Source organism: Myotis myotis, unplaced genomic scaffold, assembly GCF_014108235.1.
Source record: "Myotis myotis isolate mMyoMyo1 unplaced genomic scaffold, mMyoMyo1.p scaffold_m19_p_29, whole genome shotgun sequence".
NCBI classification, from domain to species: domain Eukaryota; kingdom Metazoa; phylum Chordata; class Mammalia; order Chiroptera; family Vespertilionidae; genus Myotis; species Myotis myotis.
The window spans coordinates 2535939-2558548 of record NW_023416334.1 but is presented as its reverse complement, the minus strand read 5'-3'; the positions used below and the strand labels follow the sequence as shown (position 1 = coordinate 2558548).

General features: G+C 38.0%; 1 protein-coding gene across 12 annotated transcripts in view; it reads left to right on the top strand.

Moving 5' to 3' along the window:
- The window catches only part of LOC118649389 (A-kinase anchor protein 10, mitochondrial), a 226142-nt gene that overhangs the window by 2952 nt on the left and 200580 nt on the right, over window positions 1–22610 (top strand). For all 12 annotated transcript variants that reach the window (XR_004965634.1, XR_004965633.1, XR_004965635.1 and 9 more), the window contains exons 2-4: window positions 11198–11245; window positions 13164–13346; window positions 16948–17505. Coding sequence is in view for 6 of the 12 variants with exons in the window: in XM_036296394.1 (XP_036152287.1) it covers window positions 11198–11245; window positions 13164–13346; window positions 16948–17505 (789 nt within the window). In the remaining 6 variants the exon portion in view is untranslated. The remainder of the gene's footprint in view (window positions 1–11197; window positions 11246–13163; window positions 13347–16947; window positions 17506–22610) is intronic.

The following is a 22610-nucleotide window of genomic DNA, read 5'->3' as shown; positions in this document are numbered from 1 at the left end:
CAGCATTATTTTGCTTACGATTTGGTTTCCTTTCTTTCATCGTTGACCCCTATGGTATATTTTCAAAATATCTGTTCAGATTCCTCTAGTGGCTTCCATAATCTAGGTCCCATTTCCTCATTAGGTTCATCTCCTGCTCTCCTCCATCACTCTTCCATTTATATTGCCCTCCTTGTCCAGTGTATTCCCACCTCAGTGCCTTTGCACTTGTTCTCTCTGCTGGAAACAACTCACAGATACCTACCTATTTTGCTTCCTTATCTCTCAGGTTTTTGATCAGTTGTCATCTGAGTGAAGCTTTCATTGGCCATCCTACTTAACATTGCAGTCACTGGCCCTGCACTCCCATCCCCTTGCCCTACTTTATTTTTTCTCTATAGCATTTATCACCATCTGCTTTACTATGTATTTTATTAGAATGTACATCCAAGCCGACTTTTTATTTTTTATTTTTATGGTTGTATCTGTGTCTAGGTCAGTGCCTGGAATATAGTTAGGAATTTAGTAAATATTTGTTGAATAAGTGAATAAAAAAATAAGAGAAATATCAGGTAGCAATAGGTGCTGTGCAGGGAATTTGAACTGATGTGGGAGCAGACCCAGGATAACAGTTTACATTAAAGGGACAACTTGTCTGACAAAATGGTATTTAACTAAGATCTGAATGAGGAGAGAGCCAGCCTTTTAAAGATAAAAGGAACTACATTCTAGCTAGAGAGCACTGGTAGTACAAATGTCCTGAGGCAGGAATGAGTTCCCTGTGTTCAAGCACCAGAGAGAAGGTTGGAACTCACTTGGAGAGGAAGGGAATGGGGTAGGTTTTAGAGGTAGAGATAGCACTTGAATAAGTGAGTGGAGTGAAGAAAAAATTGGAAAAGCTTTGGGCTCAGAGTTTGGAGTAAAAGGAATCAGGAATTCTCTTTTGGCTATTGTGAGCTTGCCATAACTTTCGGACATCCATATGCATATGTCACCGAAGCTGTTGGATGTACAAGTTTGTAGTCCTGGAAGGAGTTACAACTCAAGATCTGGATGTGGATTTAGAAGTACTATGCATAAATGATAAAGACATGGAACTATATGAAATCACCTAAGGCAGTGATGGCGAACCTTTTGAGCTCGGCATGCCAGCATTTTGAAAAACCCTAACTTAACTCTGGTGCCGTGTCACATATAGAAATTTTTTGATATTTGCAACCATAGTAAAACAAAGATTTATATTTTTGATATTTATTTTATATATTTAAATGCCATTTAACAAAGAAAAATCAACCAAAAAATGAGTTTGCGTGTCACCTCTGACACGCGTGTCATAGGTTCGCCATCACTGACCTAAGAACTACATATAATACAGATAGTCCTTGGGTTATATTGGACTCGATGTATGTCATTTCGTGGTTACGTTGCCATCTCCAATTTACTTATTAAAAAAAAAAGGTCTGTCATTTCGACGTATGTGCTTTATATTTTTTATTACTTATTTACCACAAGTAAAGGTCAGGAATTGTTATCTTTCCTTTAATTTTTTTTTTACCGTTTCACTTTATTACTGCTGTGTCTGTGCTCCATGTGAGTGACGTAGGTGCTTATGTAGGTGGGTTCTGACTTACAGCAAAAATCGCGTTATGTCGCGCCATAGGAACGGACCTCCAACGTAACCCAAGGACCTACTGTATATGAATTAGGTTGAACAGCTAAGCTACCAAAACAAAGAGACACTAAAGATAGACCTTTATTTTTCTCTTGTGTAACAGTCCAGGTTCCTGGTCATTGGGTGTCTTTGCTTCACGATGATTAAAGGATCGTTTTCTTCCCATCTTGTTATTTCTCTTTCCCTTGGATTGTGGGCTGTTTCATCAAAGGCAGGTCATAGCCTCTTCTGTCTGTCCTTTATCCTCTCACCCATGGTAAGGGGAAAAAGTATAAAGGAATGAAGTTTTGGCCAGAAAATTGCACATTCCATTTCTATTCATATTCTGTTGGTGAGAGCTAGTCATATGGTCATAGATAACTGCAAAGGCTTCTGGGAAATGAAAAATAGTGGGCCAGTTATGTGCCAGACTGTAGTTAAGGGGAGGATGAGTTCGGTGGCCTGATAGCATCTCCCGCCATACTATAGACAAGACAGGAGCCTAGGAGAAGGCTCTGAGATTAATCCAGATTTTAGAAGTTGAGGAACATACATCCTTGGCAAAGGAGAATTGAAAATAAAATGTCAGGGATGTAGGAGTGCAATGTCGTGGAAGCTAAGGAAGATAATATTTCAAAAAGGGGGAGTATTGTGTGGAATGTTATCTGCAAGGTCAAGATAAATAGAACTATCTACTCAGTTTGATAATGTGTAAGTGATCAATGACATATAAGAGTGGTGTCAGTGGAATGGATTGAGGGAAGAATGTGAAGTGAGGAAAATGGAGTAATTAAGAATACCTTTTCAAAAAACTTTGCAGTGAAAAGTGACAATAGCTGGAAGGGGATATTGGGTTGTGATGTGTTTTTGTTTTATTTTTAAGGAATGATTCATTAGAGAGGGAGAGGTTGATTTGGAAAAGAGGGTGTAGCTTGCATGAGTGAAGTTCTTGAGAAGACCTGTGGAGTTGGGATTAAAACCTGGCTATACAAATATTGGCTAGAATCCACTGCTGCTGGAAATGTCAATCGGTACATCCCCTTGTATGAAGTTTAATATCCTCAAGCAGTACTCTGTGTTGTTCATAGATGCATAAATCTGTTAAAGAGTAAAAATGCGGTAGAAACAATAAGCATTCAATTTATGAAATTGTTTCTCTTGGGAGAGGTGTAACGAAATCAGGGTGATGTTTCAGTTGCACCTGCAATGTTTTATTTCTTTTAAAAGTTCTTCTGAAACAAATTTGACAATGTTAAGATTTGATAAATTGGAATATACCTCATATTAAGATCTGTCTTTTTAAGTTTTAAATGTTTCATAATGAAAAAAAATACACAAGAAAAACTTAGTAGTACAAAATAAGGCGGCAGAAATAAACCTAAATGGATCAATAATCACAATAAATGTAAATAGACTAAAATCCATATGGCTAAATCTATAGTAAAAAGTCCATATAGCTAAAGATAAAGACTCAGTTTTGATGATAGACTGAAGTGAACCCATAAGCCATTTACCAGAGAGACAACCGAAACATAAGGGCATAACAAAATTTAAAATAAATGGGTAAATTCACTAGACAGATGTTCATCAGAAGAAAGTTTGTGTCACAGATGAAATATTTTAAAGCATAAAGCAAAAATATTTTTGTTAGGGCAAAAAGGTCACTACATTATAAAATGAATAGGGTACTAGGAAAATAAAATCCTGAACTAGTTTGTACCTAATGTCAGTCTCAAAATATTTAAAGCAAAATATACAGTTACCAGGAGAAATCAACAAATTCAGTCATAGTTAGAGTTTTAGGAATGCTGTGTTTTAGAAATAAACAGAAATGGACTAACCCAGACAGTTTAAATATGGATTGGATTCCTGCTATGTACTATCTATACTAATAAAAGGGTAATATGCTAATTAGACTGCATAGACCGGATGTCTTCTGGACATCATTCTGGATATCCTTTCTGACAAAGCCAGGGCCATGGCCAGCCTGCAAACCTCCCACAGCCCCTTGCCCAGGCCTGCCCTGCCCCGCCCCCCAGCAGGGACCCCCACCCCAATCGGGGGTGTGGCCAGCCTGCAAACCCTTAGCGGCCCCAAGCCCAGGCCGGTCCTGCCCTCCAGCAGGGACCCCAACCCCAATTGGGGCGTGGCCGCCATGCAAAAACCCGGCAGACCCTCGCCTAGGCTGGCCCTGCCCCCAGTAGGGACCCCCCACCCCAATCTGGGGCCCCCTTCAGGGCAGGCCAGCCATCCCCACCCATGCACCAGGCCTCTATCCTATATAATAAAAGCCTAATATGCAAATCGACCGAACAGCAGAACAACTGGTGGAATGACCAGTTGCTATGACATGCATTGACTACCAGGGGGCAGACGCTCAATGCAGGAGCTGCCCCCAGCCCGAAGGCCCCAGACTAGCCAAGGCGGGTGCCAGTGGGGGGCCCACCCCGATCACCCCGATCACCCCACTGGTCGCCTCACAGATCAGCCCCGATCGCCGGCCAGGCCTAGGGTCCCTAACTGTGCACAGATTTTGTGCATCGAGCCTCTAGTTTAAATATAGAAAAGATCATGGGAAGGTTAAAAGTAAAAGGACGGGAAAATACCATCACAGATCTACAAACAAAAAGAAAGCTAGCCTAGCCGGTGTGGCTCAGTAGTTGAGCGTCGACCTATGAACCAGGAGGTCATGATTCGATTCCCAATCAGGGCACACGCCCGGTTGCGGGCTCGATTCCCAGTAGCGGGGCATGCAGGAGATAGCCGATCAATGATTCTCATCATTGATGTTTCCCCCTTCCTCTCTGAAATCAGTAACAATATATATTTTTTAAAAGGAAAGTTAATGTCTTTATAATAGCACATACATGAAAAAAGAAGGAAAAATTAAGTTTGGGAGGGGCGGAGAACAAAAGAGTCATTATTTTGGGGTAATATGATTATATAGATAGAAAATTCAAGAAAATCACATACCATTAGAACTCAAAAGAGTTTGGCTGGGTTTTAAAAATATCCAAGTACAGTAGATCCTCAGGTTATATTGGAGATCCATTCCTATGGCGTGATATAATGTGATTTTCACGTAAGTCGGAACCCACCTACATAAGCATCTACATCACTCACATGGAGCACAAACACAGCAGCAATGAAGTGAAACAGTAAAAAAAATTTAAAAGATAAATTCCTGACCTTTACTTGTGGTAAATAAATAATAAAAAACATAAAGCACATATGTACATACATTGAAATGATGGAACTTTTTTTTTTTATAAATGGCAGATGTCGATGTAACCACGAAATGACATACTTCGAGTCTGACGTAACCCGAGGACTGTCTGTATTTAAAAATCAATTGTGTTCGGTCAGCATGGCTCAGTGGTTGAGCGTGGAGCTATGAACCAAGAGGTGATGGTTCGATTCTTGGTCAGGGCACATGCAGGCTCAATCCCCAGTGTGGGGCGTGCAGGAGGCAGCCGATCTATGATTATCTCTCATTGATGTCTGTTTCTCTCTCCCTCCCCCTTCCTCTCTGAAATCAATAAAAATATATTTAAAATGAAATAAAACTCAATTGTGTCTCCCTGTATTCTAGTTAAAACAAAAGACTCAAAGTTTTAAGGAGTTTACAAAACATAATTGTACATAAAAGAAGAACCAAATAAATGGGAAGGTATACCATGCTTGTGGATAAAAAGATTTAATACCAGAAAGATGTGAACTCTTCCAACTTAATCATTAAGTTAGTGATGTTTAAAAAGAAATTCCCCTGGGAGTTTAGGATAAGGAGAATTTGATCATATAATTAATATTGAAGATAGTTTTGGAAAAGATAGATAGAGGACTTGGCCCTGCCATAGGCTTATTATATAGTTTAGTAATTAAGACAGTAGAATTGAGTGCCCAGAAACAGATCATGTATAAATGGGTGCTTGGTAAATAAAGAGTTCCTATTCACTTGGGACTAAATGAAGCTTGTTATTCCTCTGGCAAAATAAACCCTATACAATAAAGAGGTAATATGCCAATTGACCCTCACGCTCTCACAAGATGGCTGCCTACGACCAGGCCAGCAGGAGGGTTAATGAGGGACAACCAAACGACTGAACAAGCAGGCTGCGTGGGGCAACCAGGCCAGCAGGAGGGTTAGTGAGGGACGACCAAACGACTGAACAGCAGGCTGCATGGGGCGACCAGGCTGGTGGGGCGGGGGGGTGAGGGGCAACCAGGCTGGCAGGGGGCAGTTGGGGGCGACCAGGCCAGCGGGGGGGGGGGTGTAGTTGGGGGTGACCAGGTCAGCAGGGGGGGGCAGTAAGGGGTGACCAGGCTGGCGGGGGGGGGGGAGGCAGTTAGGGTCGATCAGGCCGGCACGCAGAGGCAGTGAGGGGCCATCAGGCAGGCAGGTGAGCGATTAGGAGCCAGTGGTCCAGGATTGTGAGAGGGATATCCGAGGGGTCCCAGATTAGAGAGGGTGCAAGCTGGGCTGAGGGGGCCCCCTCGCCCCCAGTGCACAAATTTCATGCACCAGGCCGCTAGTAAATAAATAATGAATGAATAAGATTCCCTATCTCTTATTATATACATTCAGGGTTCAACAAACGTTTTATGTAAAAGGACAGATAGTAAATATTTTAGGCTTTGCAGGCCATATGGTCTCTGTCTCACTGTCTATCCTTGAAGCCATAGGCAGTGTGTATATATAGATAAACAAATGGACATGGCTATGCTAAAATAAAACATTATTTAAAAAAAAAAAAACTTGTAGTGGCACCCTAGCCGGTTTGGCTTAGTGGATAGAGTGTTGGCCTGTGGACTGAAGGGTCCTGGGTTCAATTCTGGCCAAGGGCACATGCCTAGGTTGAGGGCTCAATCCTCAGTAGGGGGCGTGCAGGAGGCAGCCAATCAATGATTCTCATCATTGATGTTTCTATCTCTCACTTTCCCTCTCTGAAGTCAACAAAAATATATATTTGAAAAAAAAACTGGTAGTGGGATGGATTTGGCCCATGTGCTATAGTTTGCCAATCCTTGATATACAGAAATAAATACCAAGTAGATAAGAGCCAGAATTTGAAAAAGCAAAACTTGAAATCATATAGAAGAAAATAGAGGGAGGACAATCTGATTTGGGGCAGGAAAGGATATTTTAAAAAATAAGGCAGGAAAATACAATCCACATAAGTAAATTTGACGTTAAAATAAAAAAAACACATACAATAAAATATACCTAAGGCATTTGCAACAAAAGATTCGTATTCAGGATATGTATAGGATTTCTACAAATAAAAGACAAAGAACATGAATAAGCAGTCCATAAAAGAGGAAACCTGAATAGCCAATGAACATAAAAGGATGTTACATCAAAGAAAATCAAGGAAATGAATTAACAACACCATCAAATACCATTTGGGAACTATTAAGTTGGCAAAAATTAAAAGTACCAAGGATATGAAGTACAGAGGTAGTGTAAATTGATATCACTACTATTGTAAAAGAAAATGCAAATAATATGTTACCTAGCAGTGCCATTACTAGGGATTTATCCTAGAGAAATTCTTACATATACACATAGGAAGACATGTACTCTATAGAATGTTCATCACATCAGTGTTTGTGGAAATTAGAAACTAAAATCTAAATGTTACTTAACAGGAAAATGGGTAAATAAAGGCATATTTATTTAAAGGAATTAAGCAGCTAAAATGAACTAGAGCTACATGAAAACTAGAATTGCATCACTATAGACAAATGTTGAATTATATGAATACAAGTGTAAGGTATGTGTAGAAGAACATAAGCATACCTCAGAGATATTGTAGGTTTGGTTTCAGACCACTGCAGTAAAGCAAATATCAAAGTGAGTCACACAAATATTTTGGTTTCCCAGTGCATATAAAAGTTATCTTTATAGTCTATGACAGAGGTTCTCAACCTGTGGGTCGCGACCCCTTTGGCGGTTGAACGACCCTTTCACAGGGGTTGCCTAAGACCATCCTGCATCTCAGATATTTACATTACGATTCATAACAGTAGCAGCATTACAGTTATGAAGTAGCAACGAAAATAATTTTATGGTTGAGGGTCACAACATGAGGAACTGTATTTAAAGGGCCAGAAGGTTGAGAACCACTGGTCTATGAAGTGTGTAAGCAATAGCACTATGTTTAAAAAACAATGTACATACCTTAACTAAAAAATACTTTATTGCTAAAAAATGCTACCCATTATCTGAGCTAGTGGAGGGTCGTGCCTCTGACGGTGGCTGCTAACTAACTGATCAGCGTGGTGGTGCCTGTACAACAGTAATGACGTTTGCCGCATTGATTGGCTCTTCCTTTCGTGAATGCTTTCTCTGTAGCGCGCAGTGCTGTCTGATAGCATTTTACCCCCATAGAACTTCTTTCAAAATTGGAATCAGTCCTCTCAAACCGTGATACTACTATTTAAAGTTTATGTAATGTTCTGAATCCTTTGTTGTCATTTAAAAAATGTTCACATCTTCACCAGGAGTAGATTCCATCCCAAGAAACCATTTTCTTTGCTCATTCATAAGAAACAACTCCGATCTGTTAAGGATCTATCCTAAGATTGCAGCAATTCAGTCACATCTTCAGGCTCCACTTATAATTTTTGTTCTCTTGCCGTTTCCACCACATGTGCAGTTACTTCTAAGTCTTGAACCCCTCAAAGTCATCCATGAGGGGCTGGACTCACCTTCTTCCAAACTCCTGTTAAGTTGCTATGTTGACCTCTTCTCATGAATCACAAATGTTCTTAATGGCATCTAGAATGGTAAATTATTTCCAGATTTTCAATTTACTTTGGCAACTATAGCCTTACAAAGTATATTTTTTAATAAGAAATACATTTGAAAGTTGAAATTACTCCTTGGTCTATGGGGTGAATATTGTGTTAGCAGTCAGCGAAAACAACATTAATCTCATTGTGCATTTCCATGAGAGCTCTTGGGTGGCCAGGTGCATTGTCAGTGAGCAGTACAATAAAATCTTGATGCAATGGACTAATTCAGGCGAGGGGGTGTCCATTAAAGCCAAAAGTCTGTTATATAATAAAGTAGGTTTTCTGAATGCATATGTTAAAAATTTGACAAATTAGTTTACCTGTTTTTACTTATATAGATAGGTTTGTGTAATTAAATTAAGTATGTATGAAAAGTTTAATTCCACAGAAAAGTTTTCTATACATATTACACTCACTAGTCACTGTGCGTAAATAAATGCATATGGCTAAGGTGTGGCTTAGCACACATCCAAACCTTGGCTAGCACTCATTAAAACTGCAGCAGAGGCCTAGCCGGTTTGTTCAGTGGTTAGACTGGACTGAAGGGTAACAGGTTTGTTTCCTGTCAAGGGCATGTACCTTGGTTGTAGGTTCAGTCCCTGGCCCAGTCAGGGCATATGCATGAGGCAACCAATCAATGTGTTTCTCTCTCTGTCTCTCCCCCTCCCACTCTCTCTAAAAATCAATGGAAAAAAAATATCCTAGGGTGAGGTTTAACAACAACAAAAAACCTGCTGCAGAAAGTCATGGCTGCAGAAAGTCATGACATGGGACAACAGAACCAATTACCACACAATGTGTGGTGATCATGTGTTAATCATTTCCCAAACAGTGTTTAAGATCGGTGACCTTGGATTTAAATATGTATATTATACTTGTAGATATGTATTATTTATTTATGGCAGTGAAATTACTACAGTATTTTTTCTAACATTAGGCCTATTTGCTAAAATTTGTTTAAAATAACAGTAAATTAATAACAAAAATAACCTGTTGGTCTAATTATAAGCGTATCTTAGTTCAAAGCATTTTAAAATTAACAGGGTGTTAATTTTCACATATGACATATGGACCAGAAGTTTTGTCCATTAAGTCTGAAGTCCGTTGAATTGAAGTCCAAAAAATTGAGGGTTTACTGAAATATATTGAAAGGAATATTTTCTTCTGAGCAGTAGGTCTCAACAGTGAGTTGAAAATAGTAAAACATCTTATAAACAGATGTGCTATTATCCAGGCTTTGTTGTTCCATGTATAGAGCACAGTCAGAGTAGATCAGCATAATTCTTAAGGGCCCTAGGATTTGTGGAATGGAAAATGAGCATTGGCTTTAACTTAGTCATTAGCTGCATTAGCCCCTAACCAGAGAGTCAACCTGTCCTTTGAAGCCAGGCTTTGACTTTTCTCTAGCCATGGAAGTCCTAGATGGCATCTTCTTCCAATATAAGGCTGTTTTGTCTACAGTGAAATATGTTGTTTAGTGTAGCCACCTTCATTAATCATCTGAGCTAGATCTTCTGGGTAACTTGCCGCTTCTACATCAGCACTGGCTGCTTCACCTTGCACTTCTGTTATGGAGATGCCTTCTTTCCTTAAGCCTCATGAACCAACCTCGGCTAGCTTCGAACTTTCTTCTGCAGCTTCTTCACCTCTCTCAGTCTGACAGCAGTGATCAGTACCTGAAATGATCTTAACTTATTTTTGTCCATGTTGTCTCCACATACTTGCATGTGGACTTCTTGAAGGCAGGACTGTCTTTTCCGAGCCAGGGAAGTACTTGGTACATAATGGGCACTCAAATGTTTGTTGTAGATTGATTTATCAGATACTATGAGAACTAGTTATTTCCTGCTAGTAGCCTTTAATGTTTAAGAGCACAAATAGAGAGATGAGTACATTTGGGACTTATTTTGTTAGGCTTTTCATGATGAGGTTAAAGACAATTTAATGTTGGAAAAACACAAGAAAAGTAAGGAGGGTTGAAAATAGTCTTATGTTAGATCTGTAAGAGTTCACACTTGGCCTAGGCTGCCATGCACTTCCTTTCTTAGAAATTTTGGTAGCGTATCTGCAGTAGAATTTCTACTGTCTTGTATGATAGAGGAGAGATTGTATAATTTTTTAAGAAACAAATTGTTAAATCTTGAGTATTAGAAGTTTAAAGTGTTTTTAAGTTTGGAATGTTTGTATTTGGTGCTGTGGGGGGAAATACACAATAAATAAGATATGATGTACAACCAAAGAACTCTTTCTTCAACATGCATCTAGGAGTGGATTGTACATAGTAATAATATCAGCAAACACCCTAAATTTACTGTGTGGTAGTTGCTCCTCTAAGCCCTTTCCAAGTATGTATTTTTTTCATCCACAACCCTCTAAGGTAGGTATGATTAGTATTGACCTAATTTCAGATATCAATGAACTTGAGACCCAGGGGAGTAAAGTACTTTTCCATGATCACATGGCCAATAGGTAGCAGAGTCAGAATTTGGGCACAGGTATTCTGACATTGTCTCTCCATAGCATACTCGGTGTCCTTGACTGAATGCTGTCCAGAGGTCACTTCCTTAGAGAATCTCCCCTGATGCATGCCCTGCCCCCTGCCCCCAGGCAGTTAGTCCCTCCATGTAGAATTTTGAATACTTATCTGTTAGAATAAAGCTGTAGAACTTGAATACTTATCTGTTAAAATAAAGCTCATCTAATATTTACAATGTCTAGAACGTATCTTTTTTACTATAAAGGTTGGTCATGAAGCTCTTTTTCTTCTAGTGAAAGGCAAAGAACAAGATAAGACTTCAGATGCCAGGACAGTTAAAGGTGAGTTCAGCAATATTCCATTGTATTAAAAAGGGATGTGCTTTGCATTTATGAGCTCTTCAATCCTGTTATCCTCTCCCTTCATTTGCCATTCATCATTTCTTCCCTTTTTTAGAATTATTTGTAATTGACTTATTTCCCTGTTTAACTTTTATATTACCCAACACCTAGCATATAATTAATAGGTTTTCACTAAGCATCTGTTGGCTGTTCTAGTGATTACAGTGAATCAGTGCCTTCCTTGTTAATCACACATTTGATTGTTCCCTAAAAGTGATTAGTTGATTTTATTTTAAAACAGCAAAAATCGAAAAATACTCTTAACTGACAGCTAGGTGAGTGAAAGCACTGCCACTTGCCAGGCTTGGTTTTCTGTTTGTCCACCAGTGTGGATGGTAACAGTTTTCACTTCATTACTTTGGATGAATGGCCTTAAATTTATTCTGAGAACTTTATTTGAATCAGTGTATTAGCCCTATTTATAAGACATTCTTAGTTTATACTCTCTGCTGTAGTTTTGACTGATTTCATTCTTTCAATGTACAAAGATTATAATGGGAAAATTATAATGGAAATTATTTCATAGCCATTACATATTAATTTTATAAATAGAAGTTATTTATATGAAATCTGTGGGTTGCTACTTATTTAGATTTTTCTTTCAAATGTTTATATGTTGTGTGACTGGCATTGAGTATTAACTCTGTATGTTCAGTTTGCCAGAGACTATTTATAACTTAAGAGATTTGTAAGATGGTTTCCTGCTTATTTCTGATCATTTAAAGCAGCGGTTCTCAACCTGTGGGTCGTGGAGGTCGAACGACCCTTTCACAGGGGTCACCTAAGACCATCGGAAAACACATATATAATTACATATTGTTTTTGTGATTAATCACTATGCTTTAATTATGTTCAATTTGTAACAATGAAATTGGGGGTCACCACAACATAAGGAACTGTAATAAAGGGTCTCGGCATTGGGAAGGTTGAGAACCACTGATTTAAAGCCATTTGAATTCCACATTAGTTCATACTGCCCTCCAATTTGATTGGCATTGATAGAGGCTAAAAGCCCTTAGCAAGCAGAGGCTTGTGAAGACTAGATTTGATGGTAGTAGGAAGGAGGGATCGTGATGGCTCAGGCATATCAGTCTTGTACACTAACAGTATAACTTTGGAAGTCATGTAACTTCCTTCAGATTCTTCATTTATAGGTTAAGAGGGTTGGCCTACCTAACTTCTACATCTGTACTAGGCTAAAAAAAGTTCCATGCTTGTATTCTATTTATGACTGTATATAATCTGTGCTTAGCATTCCTGACATAATTAAAAAAATAATTTAAAGACAGCTTCATTGCATAATTCTCCCAACTCTTGTTGAATAATTGATAAATATAGATACCTGGAAACAGGTATGGACATTCATGTTTTTATCTGCTTTATTCTATAAACAGGTCTCAAGGAGTAATAGATTAAATTACAGTACTATGTATTTTGTCTTTCATAAGAACTATTACCAAGTATTACTCAGATTCTGTGTCTGGGAGCTATTTACTAAGATAGAGAGCACCTGTCTGTTGACTGCTCAATAAAATAAGTGGTGTTGCCCAGCCAGTGTTGTTCAGTGGTTGAATGTCAACCCATCAACCAGTAGGTCATGGTTCGATTCTTGGTCAGGGCACATGCCCGAGTTGTGGGCTTGATTCTCATTAGGGCGTATACTGGGGATTAAGCCTGCAACCTGGGAATCGAACTGGGATGGTCAACCACTGAGCCATGCCGGTGGGCAAAAATCTTAATTTTTAAAGTTCTCTCAAAGCCCTCTTTTGAGAAAACAGAGGGCTTTAATAGAACCTTTAAGATAATTTTAAGAAACTATCAAATTTTAATTTTTAATAATTTTTTTGAAAAATTATAGCCTCAAATCCTGTATATTCCCCACAAAAAAGCACTAAAAATCATGCCTTGCTGGAGGCTGCAGGACCAAGTCATATTGCAATCAATGCCATTTCTGCCAACATGGACTCCTTTTCAAGTAGCAGGACGGCAACACTTAAGAAGCAGCCAAGCCACATGGAGGCCGCTCATTTTGGTGACTTGGGTAAGTGACAATCACTTTTTGTTAACTTACATAGGAGGAAGGAGTTCAGTATAGCATGTGAAATTCCTGCCAAAGGATACTGAACTGTATCATTAAAAAATGTATACAAATTAAAATAACAGCTGTAAGTGTAATGGAAGCACTGTGTTTTGTTCCTATAAATACACAATATAAAGGACACCCAATAGAAAAATTGGCCATGTCCAGAAGAAGAAATACATTTGGCTTGACTGTGTGAAAAAGATGCCTCATTTCACTGATACTCAGGGAAATGCAAATTAAAATAGGTAAATTTGCTCTGACCGGTTTGGCTCAGTGAATAGAGCATCAGCCTGCAGACTCAAGGGTCCCGGGTTCGATTCTGGTCAAGGGCATGTACCTTGGTTGCGGGCACATTCCCAGTGAGGAGTGTGCAGGAGGCAGCTGATCGATGTTTCTAACTCTCTATTCCTCTCCCCTCCTCTCTGTAAAAAATCAATAAATATTTAAAAAATAAAGTAGGTGAATTTTTTTAAGTAAATAAATATTTAAAGTTTGACAGTTTGTTAATGTAGGTGCAAAAAAGAGCCACTTCTTTTTAGTGGAAGTGCAAATTGGTGAAGATTTTTTAAAAGATAATTTGGAAGTTTTTATCAAAATGTATACAATTTAGTCCTCGGTATGCTCACATGTATGCACAAAGGTGTATACATAAATATGTATATAAATAAGGCTATTCATTGCAGTATTGTTTGTGATAGGAAAGAATTAGGAACAAGATATAAATACCCACTGATAGAGAAATAGTTAAATTTTGGTATACCCATACTCTGGAATACTGTGTAGCCATTTAAAGTCTGAAAAAGACATGGAGAAATGTCTGATATGTTAAAGTGAAAAAGCAGCTTACATAGCAGTATGTATAATAGGATCCCTGTTGTGTAAATAACTCCTTTCTCTCCCCACCCTCTGCACATGCAAAAAAAAAAAATATGCAGGAGATTTCTTACAACTGCACATGAATCTACTATATCAGAATTAAAAGTTTAATTAAGAAAAATTGTAAGTCTTGCAGGGGATCAGGATTTCTTGAAGTTCATGAAATGGATGTCTACAAAGATGGAGTAGCTAACATTGACAATAAGATAGTAAGGTTGATGACGTGTAAAATGCTTCAAAGGAAAATTATTTGAATAGCAAAGGATTAAGAAAAGCCCTTTTGAAAAATTGACGTAACCATCAGTTAATTTTATGAAAATAAACCTCTTTATGTCATCCTGCGAAAATTTTAAAAAACACACTAAGATTTGATTTTTTGTTTTTTAATTGCGGTGGTTGTAATCACAACTTAAATTTAGTTAAATGTAAAATAAACTTGTTTTTATTAAGTTTGGTTTTATTTTTTAAGATAAAATTCCAGAGCTACTCGTTATTCTGTTTTGAATAATATTGAGAGTTCATAACACTTTTCTAGCTATATCCACACAACCACAATTGTTCCCCAGGAAAAGTTCCTAGAAGTGAAGTTTTTGAATTGAAAATCATGCAGATTGCTTAAGGTTTGTTATCTGTTACTGAATGCTCCTCAAAAAACCTCTCATTATCAGTGGTGAGAGTGCTTCCTGTTCCATTGTGCATTGCTAGTGCTTGTTATTTTTTTTTCTCAATTTTTTTTTATTGCTTTCAGAGAGGGAGAGAGAGACATTGATGATGAGAGATAATCACTGATCAGCAGCCTCCTGCATTCCCCCCACTAGGGATTGAACCCGCAACCTGAATCAGGCGGGAATCGAGCCGAGACCTACTGATTCATAGGTCGATGCTTAACTATTGAGCCACACCAGCCGGACTATTATATTTTGAAAAAATATCTTCCAGTTTGACAAGCTAAAAAGGTTATCTTGTATTAATTTGCTTTTCTGGAATTTTTAATGAGGTTGAATATTTATTTTTTAAAAATTATTAGCTTTTTTTCTTTCTTTGGGACTAGTACCATAAGATTTTTTTTTTAATATATATATTTTTTATTTTAGGTAGGAAGGAAGTGGGAAAGAGAAATAGAAACATCAATGATGAGAGAGAATCATTCATTGGCTGCCTCCTGCATGCCTCACACTGGGGACCAAGCCCGCAATCCGGGCTTGTGCCCTGACAGGGAATCGAACCGTGACCTCCCGGTTCATAGGTCGATGCTCAACCACTGAACCACACCGGCCAGGCCATAAGATTTTAAGAAAAGAATTTACATGGTCTTAATCGTTGTAGTAAACATAGTTACTAATAACTGGAAAGGAGCAGTGGGGAGGCCAAATAGTTTAGGCACGCCATTTGTATGCTTTGCCACAGATCTCTAGGGGAAGGGACTAGACCAGCCATGTGCAAACTACGGCCCGTTTGAAATGAATAAAACTAAAAAAAAAAAAAAAAAAAAGACCGTACCCTTTTATGTAATGATGTTTACTTTGAATTTATATTAGTTCACACAAACACTCCATCCATGCTTTTGTTCCGGCCCTCCGGTCCAGTTTAAGAACCCATTGTGGCCCTCGAGTCAAAAAGTTTGCCCACCCCTGGACTAGACGGAGGAAGAATAGACGCATACCCAGTAAAGTCTGGGTGACATAGGGAAGGTACTTGTCAGTCAGTCAAACCTGGGAAGAGGTCATTGGCAAGAGTAAGCGAAGCCACTGCAAGCTCAAGAAGACTTAAGATATTTAATCTCCTAATAAAGGAGTTTGCTCTCTGCGCTCTTGCTGGCTTGTGTTTTGGGGACTCTTGGAACTCTTGTTGCAGAGCATGCTCTCTTGACTCCCCTCACTCACCCACATGGCTCACGGCTATGTGGACCACACACAATGGACTAATGGACTGCAACTAGCCTGATGCTAAACGACTCAGCACCCCGTGGAATGGGAGCTTTGGATGCTGACTTTGCTCCCAGCTCTGCTGAATCCCCAGCTGCACATCTTCCAGGATTGGATTAAGGGAAATGGGACTTTGGAAATCCAGAGATAATTCCACACAAATAAAAATCATTCATTCTCCTGTGCGAGTCTCAGATAATTCTTTTTTTAAAAAAAATATATTTTTATTTATTTCAGAGAGGAAAGGAAAGGAAGAGAGAGAAAGAAACATCAAGGATGAGAGAGAATCATTGATAGGCTGTCTCCTGCACACCTCCTACTGGGGATCGAGCCACAACCTGAGCATGTGCCTTTGACCGGAATCGAACCCGGGACCCTTAGTCCACAGGCCAACAACGCTCTATCCATTGAGCCAAACCAGCTAGGGCAATAATTCTTTTTCTTGAGATATTGTAAAAACCCGACTTCCTAGTATACACTGGGAAAGGGGATACCCCACTTTCACCAATAGCAGTCTGAATTTCCATTTAAAAAGATGAGGATTATTTGAGTAACAAAGAGCTTTTTAATAATTTAAGTAAGTTTTGGACAGTAGTTTCTTTGCTTGTTTAGAAACCAAAACCATAGTATTTCTAGTTATTTATCCATTTAAATAGCTAGGAAGTAAACTTTATTTAAGGACTTTAATGCTAAAGTTGCCTAATAGGTCAGTCTTAAACTCTTTATTACTGAACTGCTAATTCTTTTGCTTTTTTTAGGCAGGTCTTGTCTGGACTACCAGATTCAAGAGGCCAAATCAAGTCTTTCAAAAACTCTTGAACAAGTCTTGCATGACACTATTGTCCTCCCTTATTTCATTCAATTCATGGAACTTCGGAGAATGGAGCATTTGGTTAAATTTTGGTTAGAAGCTGAAAGTTTTCACTCTACAACTTGGTCCCGAATAAGAGCATACAGTCTGAGCACAGTGAAGCAGAGCTCATTGGCTGAGCCTGTCTCTCCATCTAAAAAGCAAGAAACTGCAGCACCTTTTGTAACCGAGTCTCTTGACAAGAGATTAGAGGATTCTAGCTCAGCCCAATTGCTTGTGAGTCAATCAGAAGAAAGTGACCTGAATAATAGGACTAGCAACACCCAGAATCGTTTGCTCCTTTCCGAGGAATGTGACAGTGCCCATTCTCTCCATCTTGAAATGGCCAGAAGAGAAGCTCATCAAGTTTCCATGGAAACCCAGGAATCCTCCCCTAGACTTACAGTAGCCAGTAGAAATAGTCTTTCTTCTCCACTAAAGGAATTATCAGGAAAACTAATGAAAAGTAAGTGTGTGATTTCCATCTTTCTCTTTTTCCTTTTTTTAAAAAAATCAGTGTACAAAGTGAAACTTGAGGTGGAGAATAAAAGGATCAGACTTATTTTTTCTCCCATATTTACTTTTAAATTTGGAAAGATTTGGAGAGTGTCCTGGAGTAGGATCAGTGTGTAAAAAAGGAACAGGGATAGATATAGTGATTGGGTTCTCGAAGAAGAATGTTAGCAGAATTAACAAATGAAGAAAGGTCAAGTACCATCCTACTTATCCTTCCATAGATTTTTTAAATCAAAGCATTGTCCAGATAGGCTTAGTCCATCCTGTCTGTCTTAATTTTATTACACTTTTACTGTACTTTGCAAATAAATTTATATTTTAATTGGTAGTAAGTGACAGTTATTGTGTTCTCATTTAGTAGTCAGGACACCTCGTGAGGTAGGCTTTATTATTCTGTTTTGCATGAGAAAACCATGGCTTAGAAAGGTTACATGTAACTTGCTCTAGGTTTTATAGTAAGTGGGAAGCTAGCATTATAGCCCAGGCATTTCACAGCGGCAACCTTTCTTTTTTTTATTCTCTATTTGGAAATTACACACTCTTATTTTTCCATTATCACCTTCTGGAAATCTAATTAGGCAGCCTTTGTGTTTTTTATCCTACATGTTCTTTGTTTCTCAAAAGGGCTAGGTCCGTGGTCGGCAAACTGCGGCTCGCGAGCCACATGCGACTCTTTGGCCCCTTGAGTGTGGCTCTTCCTAAGCCTTAGGAGTATTCTAATTAAGTTAATAACAATGTACCTACCTATATAGTTTAAGTTTAAGAAATTTGGCTCTCAAAAGAAATTTCAATCGTTGTACTGTTGATATTTGGCTCTGTTGACGAATGAGTTTGCCGACCACTGGGCTAGGTGATTTTCTTTCTGTTTTTTTTTCTCATTTGCTTATTTTTTTAGAGCAGTTTAATGTTCACAGCAAAATTCTAGGTAAGGTACAGATTTCCCGGGTACTGCCTAGGCATTGTTTTGGTTTAATCTTCTACCCTTTTTGGGTCCTAGAGCAACTGTCTTTGAAAGTGCAAGCTTTAAGTCTCTTGAAATTGGTGGCTTTTCTCAGGGGAATGCCCTCCAGGTCTTGCACTTTTACCCATCTAGATTTGCCACTAACTTCTACAGGTCCACAATTCCTTACCTGCAATTCAGAAATACAGAAAGTGTTGACTGCCACAAGTTATTTTTAAACTGAACAAAACTTGACCTGAACTGTTATGAACTTATTGCAGAAATATGAATGTGTTTTATTCTGAGGTATTGTCCCACATGCTGCTGGGATTATGGTAACGGTATATATAAATACAGTACATTACCTCTGTAAATGCCCCCACACCCTGGTTCTGAATCTAGAAGATTACCAGCCCCAAAGGGCTCAGACAGAGGAGCTGCTATACTTGCTTCTGCCTCTCGTTTCCCGTCCTTTACCACAAGCTCTGGCACACTTTTTAAAAAGCATTATGGGAGTTTCTTTGAACACCTAATCTGACCTATTTCTGCAAATGGAAGTCCAACATCCGTTTCTTACATTAAAATATACTGTATTATTTTTTAAAACTGTCATTGGGTTGTACTTAATTTTAATAAAAATTAGAAATAGTAGTGGGGTTATTTTTAAAGTATTTGTTTTCTCCTTTTTCATTATTTTTAAAATTTATGTGCAGTAAATTGACTTTTGATGTATACTTGTATGAATTTTGACACCTGCATAGTTCCTGTAACTGTCACCACAAGCAGGAAGACCTTTGTAGTCAAATCCTCTGTATCCCGACACTTGAAACCTTCCACTGTCCATATCTCTAGTTTTGCCTTTTCCAGGGTGCCATATAAGTGAATTTGTATAGTATGTAGCTTTTTTGTTTGTTAATTCTCATGTGAGGATATTTTTTCCATTGATTTTTAGAGAAAGTAGGAGCGGGGGAGAGAGAAAGAGAGAGAGAGAGACATTTATGTGAGAGACATCGGTTGGTTGCCTCCCACACATGCCCCCACTGGGACCAGGGATCAAACCTGCATCCCAGGTACATGCCCTTAACCAGGAATTACACCCATGACCCTCCAACCACTGAGCCTCACCAGCCAGGCTATATTACATAGCTTTTGAGCCTGGTTTCTTTTACCCACTGAAGGTCATCCATGTTGCTTATATCAATAGTTCATTGCTTTCTGTTGCTAAGTAGTATTCCACTGTATGGCTGTACTATCTCTTTACTTGTATGTTATTCCAGTTGTTGATGATTATGAATAAGCTGTTATAAACATTTGTTTATAGGCTTTTGTGTGAACAAAGTTTTATTTCTGTAGGGCAGATTCTTCATAGGGGTGCTGGATTATGTGATAAGTGTGTATTTGATTATCTAAGAAACTGCCAGACTGTTTTGTAGAATGGCTGTACCATTTTGCATTCCTATCAGCAATATATGGTAGTGTATTTCTTGTTTCCTTGTCAGCACTTGGTATAATTGGCTTTTTGTTTATTTAGATTTTTTAAAGCCATTCTAACAGATGTGTAGTGATATCTCATTTTGCTTTTCCTGTGCATTTCTCTAATGGCTAATGAATGATATTGAATCATGTACATATTTGCCATCTATCTATCCTCTTTGGTGAGTTATTCAGATCTTTGCCATATTTTGTTGTATTGCTTGTTTTATTATTATTGAATTTTGAGCGATCTCTATATGTACTGGATATAATACCTTGATTTGCAAATGCTTTCTCCTAGTTTATAACTTGACGTTTCATTCATTTAACATTGTCTTTCACAAAGCAAAAGAACCTTTTGATTAAGTCCACTTTATCTACCTCTCTTTTATATATTTTGCTTTTGGTGTCATATCTAGGAGCTCTTTTTGCCTAACCAAAGGTCATGAAGATTTTTTTCCTATGTTTTCTTAGGAAAGTATGACTGTATTTTATACTTTACATTTAGATATGTGATTATTGTGTAAGGTGTGAAGGCTAGATCAAGTCTTTTGTTTTATTTTTACGTGTGGATACCTGATTGTTCCAATGTAATTAATTGAAAGGACTATTTTTACTACATTGAATTAATTGCCTCTGTTTTGGCCATATTAGTTAGGTCTATTTCTGGACTCTGTTCTGTCCCATTGCTTTATGTGTTTGTTTGTTTGTTTGTTTATTGCTTTATGTGTTTATTTCTTCACCAATACTACACTGTAGCTTTATAGTAAGTCTTAAATTTCGGTAGTATGAGTCTTCCAACTATGTTCTTTCTGTTCTCGTTTCTTTTATTTTCATATAAATTTTAGAATAATCTCATCTGTATCTATGAGAAACCCTGCTGGAATTTTTGTTGGAGTTGCATTGAAATAATAAGTCAGTTTGGTGAGAATTTACACCTTAACTGTATGGAATGTTATAATCCATAGATATGGTGTGCTTCTTCATTTATTTAGGTCTTTGATTTCTTTCATCAGCATTTTATACTTTCAGCATAAAGATTCTTTACATGTTTTGTTAGAGTTAATGTCTAGTATTTCTTTTTTGGTGCTATTGTGAGTGGTATTTTTTTAAAATGTTGTTTCTAATTTTTTCAGTGCTAGTTTATAGAAATAGGATTGACTTTTATATGTTGATCCTCTATTCTGTGACCTACTAAACTCACTACTTTTATGGACTGTTTTGGTAAATTGCTTAGAATTTTCTACATAGACATTCACATTATCTGTGAATAGAGACAGTGTTTTTTCTTCCTCTTCAAACTTCTTTTTCTTTTTTCTTGCCTTATTGCACTAGCTGGGACTTCCTGTACCATGTTGATTAGGAGTGGTGAGAGAACACAGTCACTATTAAAAATGAGACTAGCTGTGGGGTTTTGAAAATTCCTTTTATCAGGTTGAAGAAATTCTTTTACCTTAATGCTTTACTGAGAGTTGTTGAATCATGAATGGTGTTGAATTATGTCAAATGTTTTTGCTGTATCATTTTATATGACCATGTAATATTTTTTTGTCTGTTAATATAACCTTGATTTATTATTTTTTTAATATTGAATAACCTTCCGTTCTCACGGTAAGACTCATTTGCTTGTAGTATATTATTTTCTTTATGTTGCTGGATTTGTTTTCCTAAGCATTTTTATTTATAGGCTCATGATGCATATTGGACTGTAATTGGTGGGCTTTTTAAACTCTCTATTGTTGAAAATATTACAGATGTCCCCCCTCTCTCCCCATCCCATGTTTCCCCCCTCCACCCAGATTCTGCCCCACTCCAGGTGTTCACCACCCTATTTATTGTCTGTGTCCATGGGTAATGTATGTATGCATAAGAGTTCTTTATCCCAAAATATGGCAAGAGTGGTTAATCCCTTCTCATACCCCTTCCCCTTCTCTCTAAGATCATTAGTCTCTACCAGCAGTTCTCAACCTGTGGGTCACAACCCCTTTGGCGGTCGAACGACCCTTTCACAGGGGTCGCCTAACAATCCTGCATATCAGATATTTACATTACGATTCATAACAGTAGCAACATTACAGTTATGAAGTAGCAATGAAAATAATTTTATGGTTGCGTCACAACATGAGGAACTGTATTTAAAGGGCCAGAAGGTTGAGAACCACTGGTATACCATGTTTTTATGCCTCTGGCTCTGTTTTATTTATCAGTTTATTTTGTTTGATACATTCCTTGTTTGTTTATTTTGATTCAGTTGTTGATAAATATATATTCATTGCCTTTTCATCTTTTTTTTCCTTCTTCTTAAAGAAGACCTTTTAATATTTCATGTAAATATTAAAGTTTGGTGATGATGAACTCCTTTAGCTTTTTCTTATCTGTGAAGCTTTTTATTTGACCTTCAATTCTAAATGGTAGCTTTGCTGAGTAGAGTGATCTTGGTTGTAAGTCCTTGCTTTTCATCACTTTGAATATTTCTTGCCGTTCCCTTCTGGACTGTTGGAGAAATCAGCTGACAGTCATATGGGCGCTCCCTTGTAGGTAGGTAATTGCTTTTCTCTTGCTGCTTTTAAGATTCTCTTTGTCTTTAACCCTTGGCATTTTTTTTTTAAATCCTCACCCAAGGATATTTTTTCATTGGTTTT